The sequence below is a fragment of the Diospyros lotus genome, chromosome 12, assembly GCF_014633365.1.
Source record: "Diospyros lotus cultivar Yz01 chromosome 12, ASM1463336v1, whole genome shotgun sequence".
Classification (NCBI taxonomy): Eukaryota; Viridiplantae; Streptophyta; class Magnoliopsida; order Ericales; family Ebenaceae; genus Diospyros; species Diospyros lotus.
Genome location: NC_068349.1, coordinates 2811326 through 2833452, shown reverse-complemented (window position 1 = coordinate 2833452; position 22127 = coordinate 2811326). Strand labels below are relative to the sequence as shown.

The 22127-nt window shown below is 38.9% G+C and overlaps 1 protein-coding gene across 2 annotated transcripts in view; it reads right to left on the bottom strand.

The window, feature by feature from the left end:
- LOC127787699 (structural maintenance of chromosomes protein 1) overlaps positions 1-22127 on the bottom strand; it is a 51720-nt gene that overhangs the window by 784 nt on the left and 28809 nt on the right. For both annotated transcript variants that reach the window (XM_052315766.1, XM_052315767.1), the window contains exons 13-16: positions 4843-5012; positions 2388-2497; positions 1900-2279; positions 335-586 (exon numbers count right to left, since the gene is read on the bottom strand). In XM_052315766.1, coding sequence (XP_052171726.1) covers positions 335-586; positions 1900-2279; positions 2388-2497; positions 4843-5012 — 912 coding nt within the window. The remainder of the gene's footprint in view (positions 1-334; positions 587-1899; positions 2280-2387; positions 2498-4842; positions 5013-22127) is intronic.

Genomic DNA, 22127 nt, shown 5'->3' with positions numbered 1-22127 from the left:
TGTGCCCACATGGACGCTGTGCCAAATACGGATAAGATGAGACTAAGCAGCGATAATGCTGTAAGATGTTTCTTAACAATGCCACCTCCTCAGTCTAGCCCTCAGAGAGAGAATGAGAGATGCTGGGGCAGATGCACACACAGAAATTGCAATCCAGCTGCCCACCAACAATGTTAGAACCCACAAGCTAGCAGAAAAAGGGTCACAGTTGCACCATAAAGAGAATATCTAATGCATAAACACAGCAAAATATACTTGATCGAAAGGAGGCTGTGCTTTCCAGTACGAGTTAAGTTTCATTAAATTGCATACACAAACATCAAGCTCATGGTACCTGTGTATGGAGAAAAGTAATGCCAGAGCAGCAACAGTCTTCTCCCCACCAGATAGCTGTTCCATATCACGGAAGCGCTTTGTTGGGGGCATGGCTGTATATTTGATACCATGTAAGAATGGTTCATCCTCATTGTCCAAATTCAAATATGCCGTTCCACCAAGCTGGTGTGTGCTACTCTTTGTGAGTTGTTTGTAGATTTTGTCAATATTACCAGAAATATGATTGAAAGCTTCCATAAACAAGTCATACCTGTTTTCACCAAATGAAGTTTTATACAGTTTCATTTTTCATGATTGTAAAACATATGAATAAGCATAATAGCTCAACAAATTCAACAACAATACTTGATTAGTTGATTATATGAAATGGTAAATAAAATTATCAAGTAAATCAGCACGCTCCACAGACAAACAAAATCAAAAACCAGCAGCATAATACTGAAACACTTGATAGACCAACTTCCAAATTATTCACAAGATGCATGAAATGCAAAACCAAGTTTCAGATAATAGTGCAGCATATTCAATTCATAAAGCGTATGGTAAGAAAAAGATTTAAAACTTTAACTTCTCCTCTTACAGAATGTTGAAAAAATGTTGGCATGCTAGATTAATTTATTGTCTCATAGAAACTTCAATAATAAGTGCTGCATGAGCCGCATAATAATTTGCATTACAACTTTAATTTTGGAAAATTATCCTTGCAGCACAAGGATTGAACAATTAGTCCCATAAGCCAGTGAAGCTTCTCTTTTACGGTTGAACTGACACTAGAGTTTCTGACAAATTTTAATTTGAAAGGAATTCTGATTCTTTGCACTTATCAAAAAGTTCAGTAGCTTATAATAAACCATTATGATTTTAATGAAATACCATCTAGGTCATGTGAGAAGAAGACCAAAACATACTGAGTGGATGGAATGAAAAGAACTATTAAAAGATGTAGAGGAAAATAAAAAAAATTATATATATATATATATATATATTGGTAGGAAACTTTTATGCATGACATGAATTATAATGACCTTACAAGAGATATTATTATAGACAGGGACAGAGTGTGAGATATATTGTCATGGGGGCCAAAGAGTTGATATATATATATATATAATTATATGCATTCACATATATTAGCATAGGTTCAATCAAAATATATGCTTAAAAATAGAAAATACATGTACCTCTTTATTTTTACAAAACAATTATACTTAGTTTTTTCCTTTGTATAAGAAATTGGTTGGGAGTTGGGGGGGAGTCATCCTTACATAAACTATAAATAAATTATAAATCACGTGAGAAAACCATAGTGTATATAAAAAAATCTTGAAAGATAAAGATATATGAAAAAATCTTGAAAGGTATAAGGGGGTAAATTCTTGAAAGTTAGGGGGGGTAAATGAAAAAAAAATCTTGAAAATTAAGGGGGTAAATGGAAATAGATATTGATTGGCGCTAAAGTCCATGTCACCAACCCCACCTAGTGGGATCAAGGATTGGTAGTAGTTGTTACCATCTTCAACAATTATCAACAAGAACTGGTTGTACTAAAATAACCATTATTACCTTCTTTGCTTCACAGAATTATAGTTGTCAGCTATTTCTTTCTCTTCTTTCCTGGCATCTTCAAACTCTTCTGTTACAGCTCTTTCCTTCTCCAACAGAGCCTCATATTGATCCAGGGCCTTAAGATTTGGAGTTGTTCTTTCAATTTCTGATATTAGGGAACCAATTTTTTGTGTAAATTCAGCCTCAAGCTTCTCCCTGTGAGAAGGTCTCTTTTCCTGCAGATGAGATCTACTTAGCTGACTAAAATCAAGAACTGGGCCAGGTGTAGAGGAGTCAGTATCCATGGGGTCAGAGATAATGGGAAGGATTATGCCCTCCAGCTCACACTTCTCGAAAATCTCTTGCTTCTTTGAGTTCAGTAGCTCAAGTTGTGTCTCCTGTAAAAAGAAAGATGGAAAAAAAAGGGTAAACAAGCTTGGATGCCTAAGTCTTTTATTGATGCAATGTCCACAAGATCATAATTCAACTAACTACTCAAGACTAACCTTTGACTTTATTTGACGATTCAGTTTGCTTATGCTTGTTGTAGCATTAGAAATTTTCTTCTTCCATTCCTGTATATCCTTATCACAGTCTTCTGACTTGGATTTCCAGTCTGTTGAAGAAGAGGAGAAAAGATCAATGATTGTCAGCAATAGACCCCAAGCAGGTGAAAGTAGTCAAAATACAACTGTCATTTTTTAACATAAGAAAAGGAAGTCCAGCATATTTTTTCAGGATTGGAAGTTACAACTCAACACATGTTGGATCAATTGTTTTGAAAAAAGAAAAAAAGAAAAAATTGTAATAACCACCCTGAGATTTGTCTTAATTGCAATCACCTCCCTGCCATTAAAAACTGAGGTTAAATGACTTATTATCCTCATCCCAATTCTCTCTCTCCTGTCATTCTTACACAACTATGGAAAACATTTTTTATAAACATATATAAACTAAAAAACAATACATGAATATAAATGAAAATGCAAGTAAATCTATTTCTAAAAATTAAAAAACAAGGACAACTGGTTTTCCACTGGCCTTTGTTGCCTGAAAACCCCATAGGCGCCGTTGGCTATGGGGTCTCACAGTAAAGAAGAAGCCAAATTTGGTTTCAGTGCAGCACACGATGCATCACAATATATCTAAACCATACATATAGGGTCAGCAATGGGCTCTGCAGCAAATGATGTATGTATTTCCCAAATTGAATAACCCAATTTTGAGTATCTGCAGCACATGATGTATGGTTCTTCTGGCAAGTCATGGGTTTGACTTATAGAAATACTCTTTGCAAGCTATATAGAAAAATAACCTTCCCCCAACTCTTGCAAAGTGAGTAGCCTCATGCATTAGGGGTAGTGAACACTGAACAGACAACTGTATTAGGGTTTTACAGCATGTTTAAGGTCTAGATTTAAAGAAAAAAAAAAAAAAGATTACATAAATAATGTGCTCAAGTTATAAAACAGAGGACAACCTTCATCTTCACAATAAGGGCTCCTCTATTTTTAATTTGTGTGCTTATTTTAATAATTCTTCTGTAGATCAAAAGAAGCATATCATAATGTCATTTACAATGTGAATAATTTGAAGAATGAAATATTAAGATAGCTCAATGCATTAGTGTCACTGACTTATCATGATGCACAGATTTGATTAACTAAAAGTAACATCTAGATGGTCGCACAAAGCAGAACTAGATTAACTCTCTCACTGGTACTTTCTACAGGTTAAGGAAATATAAATAGATTAATATCATAAAACATTTTTCACATAGATCATTATAACTGAAAAATTGTAAGAGTGGTAAATATACTTTACCAAACATAGATAATATAGAATCTGCATTTTACCACATCCCCTCTATTCCTCTTATGCTATTTCCAGTGTTATTAAGGTGCACCTAGGCGCATCTTGGGCACCTAGAATGCTTCCAGGCAGGAGCAGACCAGCAAGGCGCCCCCAGGCACGCCTAGGCCCAAGGAACCTTGGGCTTAGGCGTGCCTGGACTTTTTTAGCTTTTTTTAGAGTTTTTATTTTACTATTTATTACTTTATTTAATTTTTTATAGTTTTGGGTTTATATTTATTGCTTCAACTACAAATTTGACAATGAGTAAAAATGGTACTACTTCAAATACTCCAATTGAATTTGAACTTGATGAAGATGGAGAGGGAGATGATGTGGAAGATGATGATATTAGAGATAATACTTCTAATGATGAAAATATGGAAATGTTTGATCATGATGATGAGGATGCTTTTTAGATTATATAAAATGGATAATTAGTTAATCTTAATTAAAATTTAAAACCTATAAATTGTTTAAGATTTAATTTAAGTTGAGTTAAAGACTTTTAAATTACATATTTTGGCATTTTTTATTGTTCTTTTCATTAGTATATGTTGAATTTTTTAATTTTCTTGATAACATGTTTGTGAATATGTTATTATGAGTTATGACCTATTTTATACCTTATTCTTCAACTAGAATATATATTTTTATTTATTTTTAGTTAGTATGCACCTCCATCATGCGCGTGTCTCACCTTGTGCCTTGGTCCTTAGGTTTCAACACCCTTTTGCGCCTTAGTGAGTCTTGGGCCTTTAATAACACTGGCTATTTCCAACATCTCATAGGATATGAATCAATACAAAGCAATTGGATTCAACCAGTGCAGCACCAGGGGAATATAAAACCAACACCCAAGAATTGGAGTTGCCTGGCCCCCCAATCAATATTGTGAAGAAACAGAAGACCAACCAATTAATACTTAAGTGTTCATATGGACATAAAACTGTAAGACCATTTGCTCAAATGTAAATGAAACCTCATAAAGATTTATATGGATGAATAACAGCAACACTGGAAACCTAAAAACACACATCTGGCTACTGTGCTATACCTTGTTAATGACCAAGTAAGCTTCATAAAGTAACATGAGATTGGACAACATACCCTTTACTTCCTCCTTCAAACGATCAATGTCATCGGTAGATTTGCCCATTGCTGACTTAAGTTCATCCTCTTTAGACTCAATCTCCTTTAAGGCATTTCTTAAAGCATTGAGAGAAGATTCCAACTTCGTAATTCGTGAATCCATGTCCCGCTTTTGCTCATACTCCAACCTGAAAGGCAGTGAAAAACCATGTAAAACCTAAAAATGTGAACACAAACACTGAATAAGCAAAAAAGACAAAAGTGCATATAGAATTTCATATCACATAGCATACATTTTTCCGGATGTCATATCTATCGACAATACTGCTCTTGATGCATATAGAATTTCACATCATTTTCAAACAGATCTTACAACCAAATTAGCAAAGAGCCCAAGGTAGTGTAGCGAAAGCACTAGGAAAAATAGGAGAACTACACATAATTCAATATTTAAGGATTTAAGGATCTAGCAGAACAACAGTGATAAACTGTCTCAAGTTTTTCTTATTCAAAAATTAAATTCTCTCTGAATTTCAAAGTAACTAGCTGTTAAAAAATGCTGAATTTCCAATAAAAGCTTTCATTCAACCTAAAGTTATCCCCCAAAATAAAATTGTCTCCCCTTAAATCATCCCAATACAGAATAACAATTTGAGACTGTGGTCAGCAAAAATGTTAACTAGATAACCTAGAAAGTACCTTTTTTTATTTTGACAGAAGTCCAATAAAGAAGAAAAGAAAAGAAAAGAAAGGGAAGAGATATACATAAAAGACCCAATAAATAAGAAAAAGAGGATACTTTCACAATATAATAACAGTCTTCAAATTGTTTTAATATCTCACCATGTTTACAGTTCGTGTACCATAATAAAAAAACATATCTATAGCTGATATTGGCTTTAGAAACCTTCATTTGGATATGGGTGATGTATTTCAAATCTAAAGGATTGGAAACCATCTGTTTCATACTGTATTATTCAATAATTAGAAGTTAAAAGAAAATTAAGGCATAATTTGTATATAACGGGTCTTGACTTCTGAATTTATTAGACAAAGAAATAGGAGGAAACCCTTAGATATGGCATAAGATATAAAGCCTTACAAAGGATATGGCCACAGATAGAGATGTCGGTGTTAGGACCCCCCGTTATTCATACCTATCAGAGCCGTAAAAGGAGGGGATGAATCAGGGGAAAAATCAGAAGTCGCCAAGGAAATTGACTCGGGCAAAAAAGTCCAAAGTTGGTTAGGGGAAGAATATTCATTCACGTGGCTGCAATGGAATGAAGAGAAGGTATAAAAGGGGAGGAGAAAAGAGAGAGAGGGGTAGGAAAATTCTGGACAACGGTCATGGGGAGAGAGAAGGCCCCCTCGAATAGGCCGATTGGTTGTTTTTTTTAGTTTATACACATTCTACCAATTGTTGTACTTCTTGTAAACACTGATTTTCTACTGGTCTAGTACTGAATTCAATCCAAAAGAGTGAGTTTCTATCATTCTGGTATCAGAGCATTAATCCATGGGGGTATCCGTTTCTGAGAGAGTGAGGGTGCTGGACGGAAGATTGGACTTCTTGTAAACACTGATTTTCTACTGGTTTAGTACTGAATTCAATCCAAAAGAGTGAGTTTCTATCATTCTGGTATCAGAGCATTAATCCATGGGGGTATCCGTTTCTGAGAGAGTGAGGGTGCTGGACGGAAGATTGGAGACTTATCAACAATAGATAGAAGGACGAATGGAGGGATTGCAAATTGGGTTGGATTCCATGAGAAATGAATTCCAAAGGGTGCAAAACATAGAGAAGAACAAGACGATGATGTTGGACCAATTCAACTTACTGATAGAGCTTACTAATAGAGAAGTGGGAAGCATAGGATAAGGATAGGAAGGGGAAACGAGGTGAGGAGAAGGTATCCATGGGCTCCTCTTTTACAGTGGACGAGACGCCAGTGCTGGGAGAAAGGGTGAGGGACGAAGGTGGTGTGACCGAGGGCTTCGGAAGATTGGAGATGAGAAGTTGACGCTTGGAGATGCCCATATTTGAGGGAGACGACCCTGATGGTTGGGTCTTTAGGGCAGAGCGTTACTTCGCAGTGAACCGATTGACCGACACAGAGAAATTGGATTCAGCGACGCTCTGTTTTGAAGAGGCTGCTCTCGCTTCATTTCAATGGGAGCAAAGGTGACGACGTGTGAGGAGTTGGGAGGAGCTCAAGGTAGACATGGCCACGGTTCATGAACCGCCGGTTCCGGTTCATGAACCGCCGGTTCCGGTTCAAGAAATCTTTGAACCTGAACCGAACCGCCCAAGGGCGGTTTGGGACGGTTCGGTTCCGGTTCCGGTTCGTGCCGGTTCGGTCAACGGTTTGGACCGGTTCGGTCAACGGTTTGAGCCGGTTCGGTCAACGGTTCCGGTTCCGGTTCAAACCGAATTTTTTTAATTTTTTTTTAAATATTGTTGTATTCAATTTTGGTCCTTGTTCCGTTGTTCGGTTCGGTTTGGTTTCGATTTTTAATTGTTAAATGTAATTGTAAATATAAATATTCTCAACCATATTTTTAATAAAAAAACACTACTAAAAATTGAAGAAATATAAGTAATAATTTCATTAAAAATAATTAAAACAACTAAACAAGTATGTAATATAAGTAATTAATTTTTACAAATGTGAAAAATAAAAAATAAAAAATAGAATTAGACTTAATTTCATTAAAAAATAATTACAACAAAAATGTAATACAAGTAATTAATTTTTACAAATGTGAAAAAAAATAAAATATGGACTTGGATCCTACGCATCTTCATTGGAGTCGGAAGTCGCCGTTGTTGAACCATCATTAACCCATTCGTCAGATGATGATGAATGGATAAGTTCTTCTTGACGTCGCATGTTAGCTCTTTCCCAATCATCGAGGCAAACTTGAGCTTCCAATGATTCTGGAGCCAATCTTGATCTTCTTTCGTCCAAAATGTTGCCTCCACTACTGAATGTTTGTTCAACGGCTACAGTTGAAGCTGGAACTGCAAGAAGTTGACTTGCAATAATTGCAAGAGTTGGAAATGTCTCCTTGTGCCTTTTCCACCACTCCAAAATTTCAAAATTTAAACCTGTATCATCACCAAACTCAAAAACTGTGGTTAGATAAGTTTCGAGCTCCGAATGTGAGCTCGATCTAGGTTTTTTCCTCCTTTGATCTAAAAATTTATGACCCCATTTCATTGGTTGGGAGGAAGAGGAATGCGGAGCCATGGATGGAAATGATTCTTCACTACTAGGAGCAATAACATATGCTTCATATAATTGATTGCATAAAGTTCTAACCTTAGAAATTATAATATTCACATCAATTTCTTCATTATTTTCTAATCCTAACAACGAATAATAGTTAGACAAACACTCAATTAAACCATCAAATTTACACCTAGGATCAAATACCATAGTAACAAGAAAAATTTCAGGAATAAATTGATAATAACGTAACCATTTTTCTCTCATTTCTAAAACAGCATGACAAATTTCTTCAACATTAATTCCTTCCATTAATACACCGGCCACATTCATTGCTTCTATTAAAAATTGATGTGAAGTTGGTTTATAAACACTACTAAGTGTATGAGTAGCATCATTAAAAATTCGTAAAATATTCAAAATTGAACTACAAACATTCCACATAGTTGGAAAAATAGGATATTGTGGAATATAATTTGCTGCAAAAGAACACAATAAATCTTTATATTCAAAAGATTGATTAAGTAATTTAAAAGTTGAGTTCCAACGAGTAGGGACATCTTTTGAAAAACGTTTTGGGGTTTGACCATTGGAGGTGCAAAAATGTGCCCATGCTTTTGCAGTTCGAGGGTGTACCCAAATATAAGAAATAACATTTCTAATTGGATCTAAATAAGAATTAAGTGACTTAATACCATCTTGAACACATAAATTTAAAACATGACATGCACATCTAACATGAAAAAATCTTCCACCAAAATTTGGTTGGCAAATTCTTTTCAATTCATTAATAGAAGCAGTATTAGCCGATGCATTATCAAAAGAAATTGAAAAAATTCTATTAACTAATCTATATTCTTGTAAAATTTGTTGAATTATTCTACAAATATTTTCAGCATTATGACTTTCATCAAAACATCGATACGCAAGAATTCTTTTTTGTAAAACATAATTTTCATCAACCCAATGACAAGTAATACCCATATATGAATGAGTTTGCCAATGATCACTCCAAATATCACTACAAATAGAAACATTAATATTATTGTTTTGAAAATATGTTATCAATTCAATTTTTGAGTTTTTAAACAATTTTAACAAATTCCTTTTCAAAGTATTTCTAGGAATTGATTTAAAACTAGGATTAACAAAGTTTTGACAAAATCGAGTAAAACCTAATTTTTCACCAAAACTAAAAGATAAATGATCAATTGCTACCATTTCAGCTAAACCAGACCTACAATTAGCTTCATTATAATGAAATAATTGAGGAGAGTTTGAAGAGGTAGCAAACCCGGATATTTGTGTTTGATCGCGGCTCAATCCAACCTTGAGCGGGTGCTTTGTTTGCAAATGTCGGGCGAAAGTACCATATCCACCTCCTTGCTTGAATTTGTATACTTGATTACAATAATTACAAGATACATCAAATTTACCATCTCCTTTTGGTGTTTTCTTGAAATGAATATTAAAAATATCAGAAGTAGAAATTTTTCCACCTCCCTTTTGTTGAGTTTCACTCTCTTGTGTTTGAAAATTTTGAGCTTCAAACTCAACATTTTCAACATTTCTACCTTCACTTGCCATTTTTTTGAAAAAAGTATGATAATAAAAAAATATAATAATGATAAAATAATATAGTAACAAGTAATAAATAATTAATAATATAATTGAATAAATTGATAAATAACAAAATGAGAAGATTGAAGAAATTGAAATTAAAATATTAAATGAGAGACAAAATTGAGAGAATAATAATAGCTTGAGACTTGAGAGAGAGAGAGAGAGAGATAGAGAGAAAGTGTGAAAAATGAGTGGGGGAGGGAGGGGTATATATAGATAGGAATTATAAAATTTAAAAAAAAAAAAAAAGTTTGAGGGGGGGGGGGGGGGGGGGGGGTTCCAACGGTCCAATCCAATTTGGACCGTTGGGGGGGGGGGGGGGGCTGTCGTCCAACGGTCCAATTTGGACCGTTGGGGGGGGGGGGGGGGGGCTGTCCAACGGTCCAATTTGGACCGTTGGGGGGGGGGGGGGGGGCTGTCCAACGGTCCAATTTGGACCGTTGGGGGGGGGGGGGGGGGGGGGGGGGCGCGCCGCGCACGGGGGGGGAGGGGGGGGGGCCGCGCACGGGGGGAGGGGGGGGTGCACCGTGCGCGGCCGCACGCGCACGGGGGGGGAGGGGGGCCGGTTCCGCGGACCGGAACCGGCGGTTCCGGTTCCGGTTCCGCGGACCGGAACCGGCGGTTCCGGTTCCGGTTCCGCGGAACCGGCGGTTCCGGTTCCGCGGAACCGGCGGTTCCGGTTCTCCGGAACCTTGAACCGGAACCGGACCGAATTTCGCCGGTTCGGTCCGGTTCCGGTTCCGGTTCCGGTTCGGCCGGTTCCGGGTCCGGTTCCGGCCGGTCCGGTTCCGGTTCGAACCGCCGGTCCGGTTCAATTTTGGCCATGTCTAGCTCAAGGCGATGTTGGTAAGTCGCTTCCGATCTACTCAAGAAGGCTTCGCGGAGGAGAGGTTCCTTGCGCTTAGGCAGTCGGGGTCCGCCAAGGACTACTGTCTCTGTTTTGAGACTCTAGCCTTGCCACTCAAAGAGCTGCCAGAAACGTTTCTAGAGGACCATTTTATAAATGGCCTAAGGCTGAATATCCGGGCAGAGATGAGGGTACTGCAGCCAACCAAACTAGAACAGATGATGGAGCTGGCCAAACGAATTGAGGAGAGGAATCAGGTGGTCCATGGAGGTTATTGTGGATCAGGCCCAACTCGAGTACCGACCCCTTCCACCCCAACAACAAACCCCCAACCGATAGTGATTCAGCCCCCTCCGCCAGCACTGCCGAAGTTGATGACACCGAACCCTGCTTCCTCACCTCGGCCACCAGCCTTCGGTAAGTGGAGCAACCCTCCATTTAAACGACTGAGTGAGAGTGAGTTGCAAGCCAAACGAGCGAAGGGTTTGTGTTTTCGTTGCGATGAGAAGTACTCGGTGGGGCACAAGTGCAAGAACAAAGAGCTGTAGGTGATGGTAATCTATGAGAAGGAAAGGGAAGAGGGAGAATAAGAAACAAAGGAGGCTGAAGCAGGGGAGAATTCACGGGAAACAAGAGACACGGTCAAAATGGGGAAGTGGTGGAGTTATCCCTAAATTCTGTAGTGGGGTTAACACCTCCACAAACCATGAAGATCAAGGGAGAAATTGATGGCCAAAAAGTGGTGGTCTTAATCGATAATGGGGCTTCCCACAACTTCATAGCTGCTAAACTGGTACAGAAGTTGGGGCTGCTTCGGACTCAAACAAGAGGTTATGGAGTGATCATGGGCTAAAGCATGGTTGTTCAAGGGGCTGGAGTGTGTAAAGTTACCATGACCCTTGGGTATTATAAAGGCAAAGCTGTAATTGAGTTACAATTACAGTTAGGGGGTATTTTTGTAATCTGGTTATAGCACATGAGTGTTGTTATTATGTTATTCTAGAATATATTATTAGTTAGATGCTAGTTGATGCCTATAAAAGGCTACTTGTAGTAGGTGGGGAGGTATGTTGATGATAAATGAAGTTGAATTCTATTCTCTCTTAATTTTCTCTTGGTTCTTCCTCTCTCTCTCTCCATTCTTTCTCCCGAATTCTACTCTATCTCCCCCCTCCAATTCTTCTCTGTTTCTTTCTTGAATTCCTTCCAATTCCTTCCTAAACCCTAGGGTCATGACAAATTGGTATCAGAGCAGTTGTCCTCAATTGTGACTTCGAAAATTCAATAGTGTCTGATCCAATGTGGAGGTAATCCAACCAGGGTCGAAGTAGAGTTGGTAGATCACGACAGAGATAGGCGATTTATAGAAGTGGTTTGAGTGTCGAAATTCAGGTGGCTTGCAAGCTGCGAGTAAGGCGAGTCAGCGAAACAAGACCGTCGATCCACAGAAGGTGGTGCGATCGGAGCCAATCCCTTGGAAGGCAGCTAGAGGCGATTTCCTAGCCGCGACTCTGACTGCTAATTCAACAGAAGCTATCAAGCGGTGTGTCTAGGCGATTTTGAGGGAGAAGACCGGTTGAATCGCAGAATTTGATTCCGATGCACGATGAGGGAATTGGTGCAGCAAGTTTGGTTGTGAGATATGAGATATGATACTCCTCTTTCGACAATAGAAAGGCGAAGAACCCCAGCCAATTCCGTGAACATCCTTAGCCTTCAATTCCAGCAGCTTGTGTAAATTATAGCTGTCCTAGTGGCTGGATCCAAGTTGTTGTGTGTAATAAAGGCAAACAAACCTAGGCGATCTTGGTTGTTGCTCCTTAGCAACAGACCTCAGCCACTGCTAAATAAGTTTCGATCACTTCACAATCGGCGATTTGAGAGGTGAATTTTGGCGTGATTAAGGTCTAGATTGTGAGGGCGGTGCAGGCGTTGTCTGACGGTGCTTCCGATGACTATAGAGCAGTCCTTAACCTTTGATTTCTTCTGTTTGTGCAAGTCCAACTTTGCTAGGGTGGAATTTAGTGAATGATCCGTCAAAACTGAAGGCAGTTCAAAGCCAATGGTTATCGGCTATTGCATGGTGACTTAGGCAAAACCTATAGGTAGAATACGGCTGAGATTTTTAGTGATTTAGAGCAACAGAGTTGATTAATTTGATAGGTGATTCATAGCAGCGATTCAGTGTAACAGATTCAAGGTTGTTGAATTGAGAGGAGATCGATTCTTAATTAGGCAAAGCATAACATCTATTTTGGAGTCAATTGATTTTCTAGCGGCTACAACAGAACTGATCGAACTCATAGGTAGTACCCTGGGCTTCCGGTTCGACTTGTGGAGGAGAAGCGAAAGGTTCGACTGCGAAGGTGGAGCAGCAGTTTGATTCATTTTTGTGTCCAAGCTGCTGTAGTCGCGGTTTGGGAAGATCGCAGAACCATTTCAATTCAGGCGAGCAGTGAAGGCGTGAAATGGATGTAGGTCCGAACGATCCTGAATCTGTAGCGTTCGCGAGCAAGTCAAGAGACTGTTTATCCATTGCGTTAGTCAGCTTTAATTGGCAACTCAGTTGCATATTAGAGTTACGCAATGGATTCGGTAGATTCCAGCGGATTCTGTGTGAGAAGTGGATTCTTCCAACTTATCCAGCTCGTTGATTGTTGGTGCTTGAGGTTGTGAGCAAAGGGAAACAAAGGTTAATTTTGGCTTTGAATTTTGGGTTAACTTGTTTGAAGAAAAGCAGTATGTATATAGCTCATTGGTTTTCAAAGTATGCTGATTGTGAAAAATCAGATAAGGGGAGCAGTGCACATAGGAGACCATGGGAGACTCAATTGCAGCAGAATAAGACTGAATTTTCAGTGGGACTCGTGAAGCTAGGGGAGGTAGTGCATACATGAAGCAGAATGCTATAATCTCAGTTGGATATAACATAAACCATGAGGAGTTTGGCCAGAATCGTGGGACATGGGAAAAGAAAATGGATAATCAGTTCATTCTAAGGAACAAGGAAACAACCAGTGTGATACATGAAGAGTGCGAGGAATTCAGTCGAATGTTCCGCGAGAAGCTACAGGAGTTTGCAATGATATTGACTAAGAAGCATCATTACAACTTCCCCGCAAAATACTTCGATGATATCGAAGAAGTTTTAACAAGGAGGAATTCCTTAAAATGGAGCAGTCGAAGGAGGATAGTCTTGTTGAAAGTAAATCCTTGGTGTACTCCAGCTACCAGCAAGTAAAAGTATTTCCACTCCAGGAGGCCCCTACTGAAGATATGGAAGGGTCTAAACATACTGCTCCCTTGGTCTTGGCTCTGGAGAGGGTTGAGGAGTACATGGAAGAAGAGATTGAGGAGGAAGTGGAGGATGACACTCAATCAGTTAGTAGCCTCTCAAGCACTACCACTGGTGCTGAGACTCCTGATGCCATTGATTTCCTGAAACAGTAGAATAAGGAGTCTAAAGAGAAGGAACAAAGGATTGCACCGGGCACTTTGCTTGGAACATCTCACATGCATGTCATTGGCACGGGCACACAAGACAAAGCAAAGGTAACATTGCAGCTAGAAGAATTGGAGGTAATGTACAGATTTTTACCTGTATAGAGATTTGAAATTATGTCCATAATTGAAAATGATGGGGTTGTAGGACTGACGGCACATTTGGAACCATTTTTAACAATAATAAGGAAGAGGTGAATGGTTGAAATTGGTATTGCAGCAAATCATAATGATGTTACTGTTGAGGATGAAAAGAGGAAGCGAGAGACAAGGGAAATAAGAGATAAGAACAAGAAAAGGTGAAGAAGAAACCAGTGGGTGAAGATGGGCATTGGATAAAGAAGCAACGGCTAGGTGGTAATAAATTTCTAGGGGACAAGAAACATTTCAAGGAGGGAGAATTGTCACGACCCTTGGGTATTATAGGGGCAAAGCTATAATTGAATTACAATTACAATTAGGGGGTATTTTTGTAATCCAATTACAACACATGGGTGTTGTTATTCTATTATTCTAGAATATATTGTTAGTTAGATGCTAGTTGATGTCTGTAAAAGGCTACTTGTAGTAAGTGGGGAGCTATGTTGATGATAAATGAAGTTGAATTCTATTCTCTCTTAATTTTCTCTTGGTTCTTCCTCTCTCTCCCTTCTTTCTCCCTAATTTTGCTCTATCTCCCCCTTCCAATTCTTATCTGTTTCTTCCCCGAATTCCTTCCAATTCCTTTCTAGACCCTAGCTAAACCCTAGGGTCATGACAGGGGGTTATTCTAATGCTACAAAATGTTAAGGTAGTCGAGGATTTCCTACCCTTAGAGCTAGGAAGCTCAGATGTAATTCTCGGAATGAAGTGGTTAGCCACGCTTGGGGAGACCCAAGTAGATTGGGGCTCATTAGTTATGAGGTTTAGATCGGGGGGTATGACGATAACATTGCATGGGGACCCCAGCCTCAGCAAAACATTGGTAACCTTGAAGTCGATGATGAAGGTGTTCCGAGAAAATGGAGGAGTGCTGTTGGATTTAGGGAGTTTGATAGTTGAGGGCAAAATGGTGGAAAAGTCGGTTCCTGGGGATTTGCAAGCGGTGTTCTAAAAATCTGCCTAGGAGCTAGTGGCCGCCCCGAAATTGCCCTAGTCGGGCCTCCTAGGCGCCGGCCCGAGTAATAGGCCGGCTTGGGAGCCTAGTCAGCCCGCACGCCTAGGCACCCAATTCATTGGCTTTAAATATAAGCCATTTTTAGGGGTTTTTTTGCTAAATCATTAAATCGAACCTCTTAGCGTCTCCCCCTCTCACTCCTCACCTCAACACTGTCGCCACCTCAACGCTATCGCCTCAAAACCGCCAAGCTTCATTGGCCCGCCAGTAGCTCACCGTCGTCGATGCGTCCAGCTCCATCCTCGTCGCCAAGCTTCATCGTCATCGCCTCTTATCCATCGTGTCCTCCTCGTCCTCATTGCCTCAGCGTCGTTGCTGTCGCCCCCGTCCTTGCCGTCGAGCTCCATCTACGCCGCAACAAGCACCATCTCTATCGTAACCCCTCTCTCTCTCTCTCTGGTTATTGGGGCATTTGTTGCGTTTCGATTTCTGGTTTCTGATTTTTGTTTTTTATTTTTTATTTTATTTTTCTTTTCTATTTATATATAATTATTAGATTTATATTTAGTTTTTATTATTAATTATATATATTCTATAATATTTTCAAGAAATCCACTTAGCTGCTTGCTTATAGTATTGATTGTATGACTAAATTAAAATGTTGTTTATCCACTATTGATATGTGGCTGTGGTTTGGATATATTATTATATAATATATGCATAAGATTGAAAACGGAAAATTATATGAGGTTATTAGTTATTTTGGAAAATAACTTTTGTTTTCATTATATTATAAAACATAAATTATTTTGTTGTTTTATTGTTTTAATTTGAATCATTTGATTATTTTGTAGCCATGATATGTTATTGTTATTTTGAATATTAAGTGAGGTTATTGGTTATATATAGGTTTCTATTGCAAGTTTCTTCGATTAAATTAAAAATGTCGGATGGGACTCGAAGTACTAGAGCATCGCCTGATGCAGCTTCGATTTTTAAAAGGAAGTCCAATAATATTGGATGGGAGTATGGAATGTTAATTGATCCGAAGAATATGGACAAAGTTAAATGTAAGTTATGTGGTAAAGTTATATCTGGCGGAGTTTACAAAATAAAAGAACACATAGGCCACATTTCCAAAAATGTTTCTGCATGTCCAAAATCTTCTCCGGATGATAAAGTCAAATGCAAGAATGCTATTGCCGAGGCAAAGAGTAAGAAGAAGGAGGAAGATTTGATGAGATCTTCTATTAATATTTCTGAAATGAGGGATGATGATGAAGAATTGCAAGAGTTAGGTAGCAAAAAAACGCCCCATACTCTTAGCCTATGGATAAGTTTGCAACCTCCATCAGTCCTGAAATTTGTTTGACGAAAAGGCAGCAAAATATCAATGAAGCACTTTTTAAAGAAAGAACACAAACTATTCATGAGTATTGTGCTAGATGGGTGTATGAAGCTGGTATTCCTTTCAATGCTATAAATCATGATAACTTCAAATTGTTTGTTGAGGCGGTTGGTCAATTTGGCCCGGGCTTCAAACCTTCCAGTCAATACTAGTTGAGAGAACTGTTGTTAAAGGGAGAAGTGGATAGACCTAAAGTACTACTAAAGAAGCATGAAGAAGAGTGGGCACGAAGTGGGTGCTCCATTATGACAGATGCTTGGACAGACAGAAAAAGGAGGAACATCATGAACCTATGTGTTAATTCTAATGCAGGTACTATTTTTTTGTCTTCCAGAGAGTCTTTAGACGAAGCACATACAAGTGAACTCATTTTTGAGTATGTGGATAAGTACATTGAGCAAGTTGGCCCACAAAATGTCATCCAAGTAGTAACAGACAATGCTGCCAACAATATGAGAGCGGCAAAATTATTAAAGTTGAAGAGGCCAAATATCTTTTGGACATCATGTGCTACTCACACTATCAATTTGATGCTTGAAAATATAGGAAAACTACCGAAGTTTAAAAAAGTCATTGATCAGGCCAGGAGTTTGACAATCTTCATTTATGCACACCATAAGACCTTGTCCTATGTGATCATTTACAAAGAAGAGGGATATTGTGAGACCGGGAGTCACTAGATTCGCTTCTTCTTTCCTTACTTTGCAAAGTTTGATGGAGAAAAAAGCTCAAATGAGGACAATGTTTACTAGCTCTGAATGGGAAGAGTGCAAATGGTCAAAGACTGTTAAAGGGAAAGCAGCATATGCTACTATGATGAACATTACTTTTTAGAATGGTGTGAATTTATGGCTTAAGGTTTTTGCACATTTGGTGAAGGTGCTTCGAATTGTTGATACAGATAAAAAGCCTTCTATGGGTTTTTTATATGGAGAGATTAAGCATGCAAAGGAAACTATTAAGGAGGCCCTAAATAATATTGAGAAGAATTATAAGCCTATTATAGAGATTATTGAAACAAGGGTGAAAGATAGGCTAGATAGTCCACTACATTTTGCGGCTTACCTTTTGAATCCCTATTACTTTTTTAAGGATATGGATATAAAACTTGATCATGAAGTCATGAATGGATTTTTTAACTGTGTGGAGATGTTTTATGATGCCGATGGTGCATTGCAAGGTCATGTTATAAATATTGAGTTGCCAAAATATATTCATAAAGAAGGAACTTTTTGAAAATCGTGGGCAACTCATGGGTGTGCAGAAAATGATGACAATTATAATCCAGGTATAAAATTTATTTAATCATTTTCTTAGTTTCAATTGTGTATAAGTTTATTTACTTTATACTTGTTTGACCTATGTAGTTAAATGGTGGATAACTTATGGAAATCACACTCCAAACTTGCAACGAGTGGCGATAAGGATCCTCTCGTTAACCAATAGTTCGTCTGGTTGTGAAAGAAATTGGAGCACTTTTGAAAGGGTTAGTGTATACTTTAAAACGTTCTTAATACTTTAATTTCATTATCCCTATCATTTAAAGACTTAAAGTGATATTACTTTTATTTTATTTATGTAGATACATACGAAGAAAAGAAATAGACTGGACGTGCATCGATTGAACAATCTTGTCTATGTCCAATTTAATGCAAAACTGATGAACAAGCAAAAGAGGGAAAAGGAAAGGAATGTTGATGTGCTACTTGCTAGTGATGCCAGCAATGCACAAGGATGGATTGTTGAAGGAAGAGATGATGAAGAAATTGATCCTTGTACGAGGCTTACTTGGGAAGTGGTTGGTGAAGCATCTAGAGCAAACAAGATGCTTCAACCTCGAAGAAGTTCTAGGATGAGAGAGCTTCATGAAGATGATTTCCAATCAGAAGAAGATGAGCAAGAGCTCAATGAATTTGATTTTAAGTCTAATGAAGATCATGTATTAGAAGAATATGGAGAGGAAGAAGTCCAATTAGATAGTTAGATACTTAGATTCTTCAAGTATGGTTTATGTTGCATTATTGTTGCTTTTGTCTTATTGAACCTAGAACTGATCTACAACAATTTGTTTTCTCATGCTTAATTCTATATTTCACTTGTCATTCCATTATTGTTGTATTATTGGTTTATGTTCCATTATTAATACTGTTCAACTTTGATTTAATTGAAAATAACATCAAATTACATCACAAAGTTTAAAAAACAAAAATAAAATAGCAGTTTTCCTAGGCCCCGCCTAGGCGCCCTAGGCGCTAAGCCCCAGCTTGGCACCCGACTAGCGCTTAGCGCCTTTTAGAACACTGTTTGCAAGAGCTGCTGGCAGAATTCAAGGAGGTGTTTCAGGAGTCATGTGGGCTGCCACGTTGTAATCCGAAGTCCTTCTAGTAAGCGTACGACCTTACTGTTACCCCCATCTCCAAAAAAATGAGATTGAGAAGCTAGTTCGAGAAATGTTGACAGCTATCAGGCCGAGTATCAGCCCATTTTCCAGCCCTGTGTTGCTAGTCAAGAAGGTAACAATTCCTGATAAATGGTGGCTAGAGATTTTGTGTGGACTACAGGGCTTTAAACAAGGTAACAATTCCCGATAAATTTTCCATTCCCGTCATTGAAGAGTTATTAGACGAACTACATGGGATTGTTGTTTTTTCTAAGCTAGACTTAAAATCAGGATATCATCAGATACGAATCACACCTGATGACATCCCGAAGATTGTTTTTCAAGTAATTCTACACTGCCTGAATGTCTCGTACCGACGCCTTACCGAAACAAATTTGCACGATATTTTGATGGTCAATATCACCATTTTAATTCACTTCAGTAACGACAAGGGTTTTATCAAAAGAAGCACCAAGCCCCCTCCTCCTTCCTCCTTGAAGCATAGCCTCCAGCCTCCTTCACACAGCCTTATTCCTTCTTCCTCCTCGCCGACAGCACAACAAGCCCCCTCCTTCCTCCTCCTTCCTCCTTACTTCTTTTAGTTTATATCTTGATTAAGAATTGCTGCTAATAAACTCACTGGTGACTTTGGGATTGCGACATCATTCACCCTCCCAATGTTGTTGGGCTTGAAAATAACAACAATTTGGATGCTTAAATGGGTGGGTTAAGTAAATAAACGAGTGGTGGCACTGCTAGTGCTAGCTAGTAGCCATGGGAAAAGATGTGGTTGAGACATCTCTCCCATCTCAAAGTGGTAGGGGGCAATGCCCATTTTCTCCATGATTTGTTCAGCAGCTAAATGGAAATGTAATGTTATCAATTATGACAGCTTTGAGTGTATATGTTACACAAATATATATATATAATAACAATAGAGTCAACAGGATTCTTCAGATTTTGCTGCTTATTTTTAGAATTTCTCTAGGTTGGAGCCTCTCGTTAGTTTAAAGAATCTCTCAGATCTTATGCTTATTTTTGAGACCATAAAATATTATATTCTTTTATCTAACTTTCAATAAGTTCTCCAAAAACATGGCCATCTTTTTTTCTCACAGAAATTTATCTGATAAGGGCCAATGTTGTATGTGTAGTCGCAAAGCGATGAAAAAGGAGCTTCATTTTACAGATGGTCGGCGATGGGTTCCCGGCGGCAACATTGAAAATGGCGATGGCATTTTGCTTTCTAATTAAACAAAAATAGAAGCTTCAAACCAGAAGGAGAAAGAGAGAGAGAGATGCTGGACAGAGGGAGAACGAGGAAGAACTCGCCAACAACCTTCAATGGCATATTTGTAATATTGTTGAGGGGTGAGGGGTAATTTTGTTAGAACAAGTTGGCTTCGGTAAGGCTTCGGTACGAGACATTCGGGCAGTGTAGAATTACTCTTGTTTTTCACACCCATGAGGGTCATCATGAATTTTGTCATGTCATTTGGATTAACAAATGCACCCGCCACTTTCCAATCCCTGATGAATGAGATTTTTAAGGAGCACTTGAGACGGTTCGTTTTGGTGTTTTTTTATGACATTCTGGTCTACAGTAAAAATATGGGTGAACACAAGGAACATCTGAGGTGTGTATTAGGGGTCCTAACCGCTCACAAACTATATGCTAATGCCAAGAAGTGTAATTTCGGGTAGCGGGAGAATGAATATTTAGGGCACGCCATCTCACAAGAAGGTGTGGTTGCCGATAGTGCTAAAGTTCAAGCAATGTTGGAAAGGCCCAACCCCAAGTCACAGTGAGAACTCCAAGGATTTTGGGGCCTTACGGGTATTATTGGAGGTTCGTAAGGAATTATGGTAAGCTTGCATGGCCATTGACAAATCGCCTTCAGAAGGATAATTTCTCTTAGGGTGAGGAAACGGAGTAGGCTTTCCAATCTCTTAAAAGGGTGATGACAGAATTGTCAATGTTGGCTTTACCAAACTTTTCGAGGGAATTCATCGTGGAGACAGATGCGTTGGGGCAGGGATTAGGGGCAGTCCTAATGCAGGAGCAGCAGCCTATCGCTTTCTTTAGTCACACCCTAAATCCCAATGGTCGAAACAAGTCAGTGTATGAGAGGGAGTTGACGGCGATAGTCTTCGCTTTGAGGAAGTGGTGACATTACTTATTAGGGCGAAGGTTTGTTATAAGAACAGATCAGCGGAGCCTTAAATTCTTGATGGAATAGCGGGTAGTCAGTCCGAAGTGCCAAAAGTGGATTGTGAAACTGATGAGCTACGACTTTGAGATTCAATATCACCCAGGGTTAGAGAATCAAGCTACGTAAGCCCTCTCCCACCTCCATTCACCTATCACGCTTATGACCCTCATCATTCCCCGAGTATTATAGCTGGACCAGCTCAAAAAGGAGGTTGAGGAAGATGAGGCACCTTAGGAAATTATTAGGGAAGTGCTGGAAGATCCCACTAACAGACCTGAGTTTGCATGGGTGGATGGACAGTTGTTGTACAAAGGGAAATTGTATCTTCCTAAGGACACGATGGATAGATTAGGGGCTATTCTGGGTTTCTCAAGACTTATAAGAGGATATCAGCCAATGTGTATTGGACGGGGATGAAGCAGGATATTCAGTGATATGTTAGACATTGTCCTGTGTGCCAGCAAAATAAATATGTGGCGTCGTCGCCGGGAGGGTTGTTGCAGCCACTTCTAGTCCCTTGTCAAATTTGGGAAGATGTATCCATGGATTTCATCGAAGGGTTTCCCAAATCAGTGGGGAGGGATTCTATCTTGGTGGTGGTGGATTGACTCAGTAAATACGGACGTTTTATTGCTCTAAAGCAACCCATTTACAGCAGCCAACATAGTAGGGGTCTTTGTCAAGGAGATTGTTCGGTTGTATGGAGTTTCAAACTCAATCATTTCCGATAGAGATAAAATATTTGTCAGCCATTTTTGGGAAGAACTATTCAAGTTGCACGGCACTCAATTGAACAAAAGTACCTCATACCACCCTTAGTCCGATGGTCAAATTGAGGTCCTAAATCGCACTTTGGAGACGTACCTCCGATGTTTTTCCTCCTCCAAACCCAAGGCGTGGTGTAGTTGGCTTCCTTGGGCAGAATATTGGTATAATACCTCTTATCATGTCTCCTCAAAACTAACTATGTTTCAGATAGTTTATGGGCGTGAACCTCCCCCC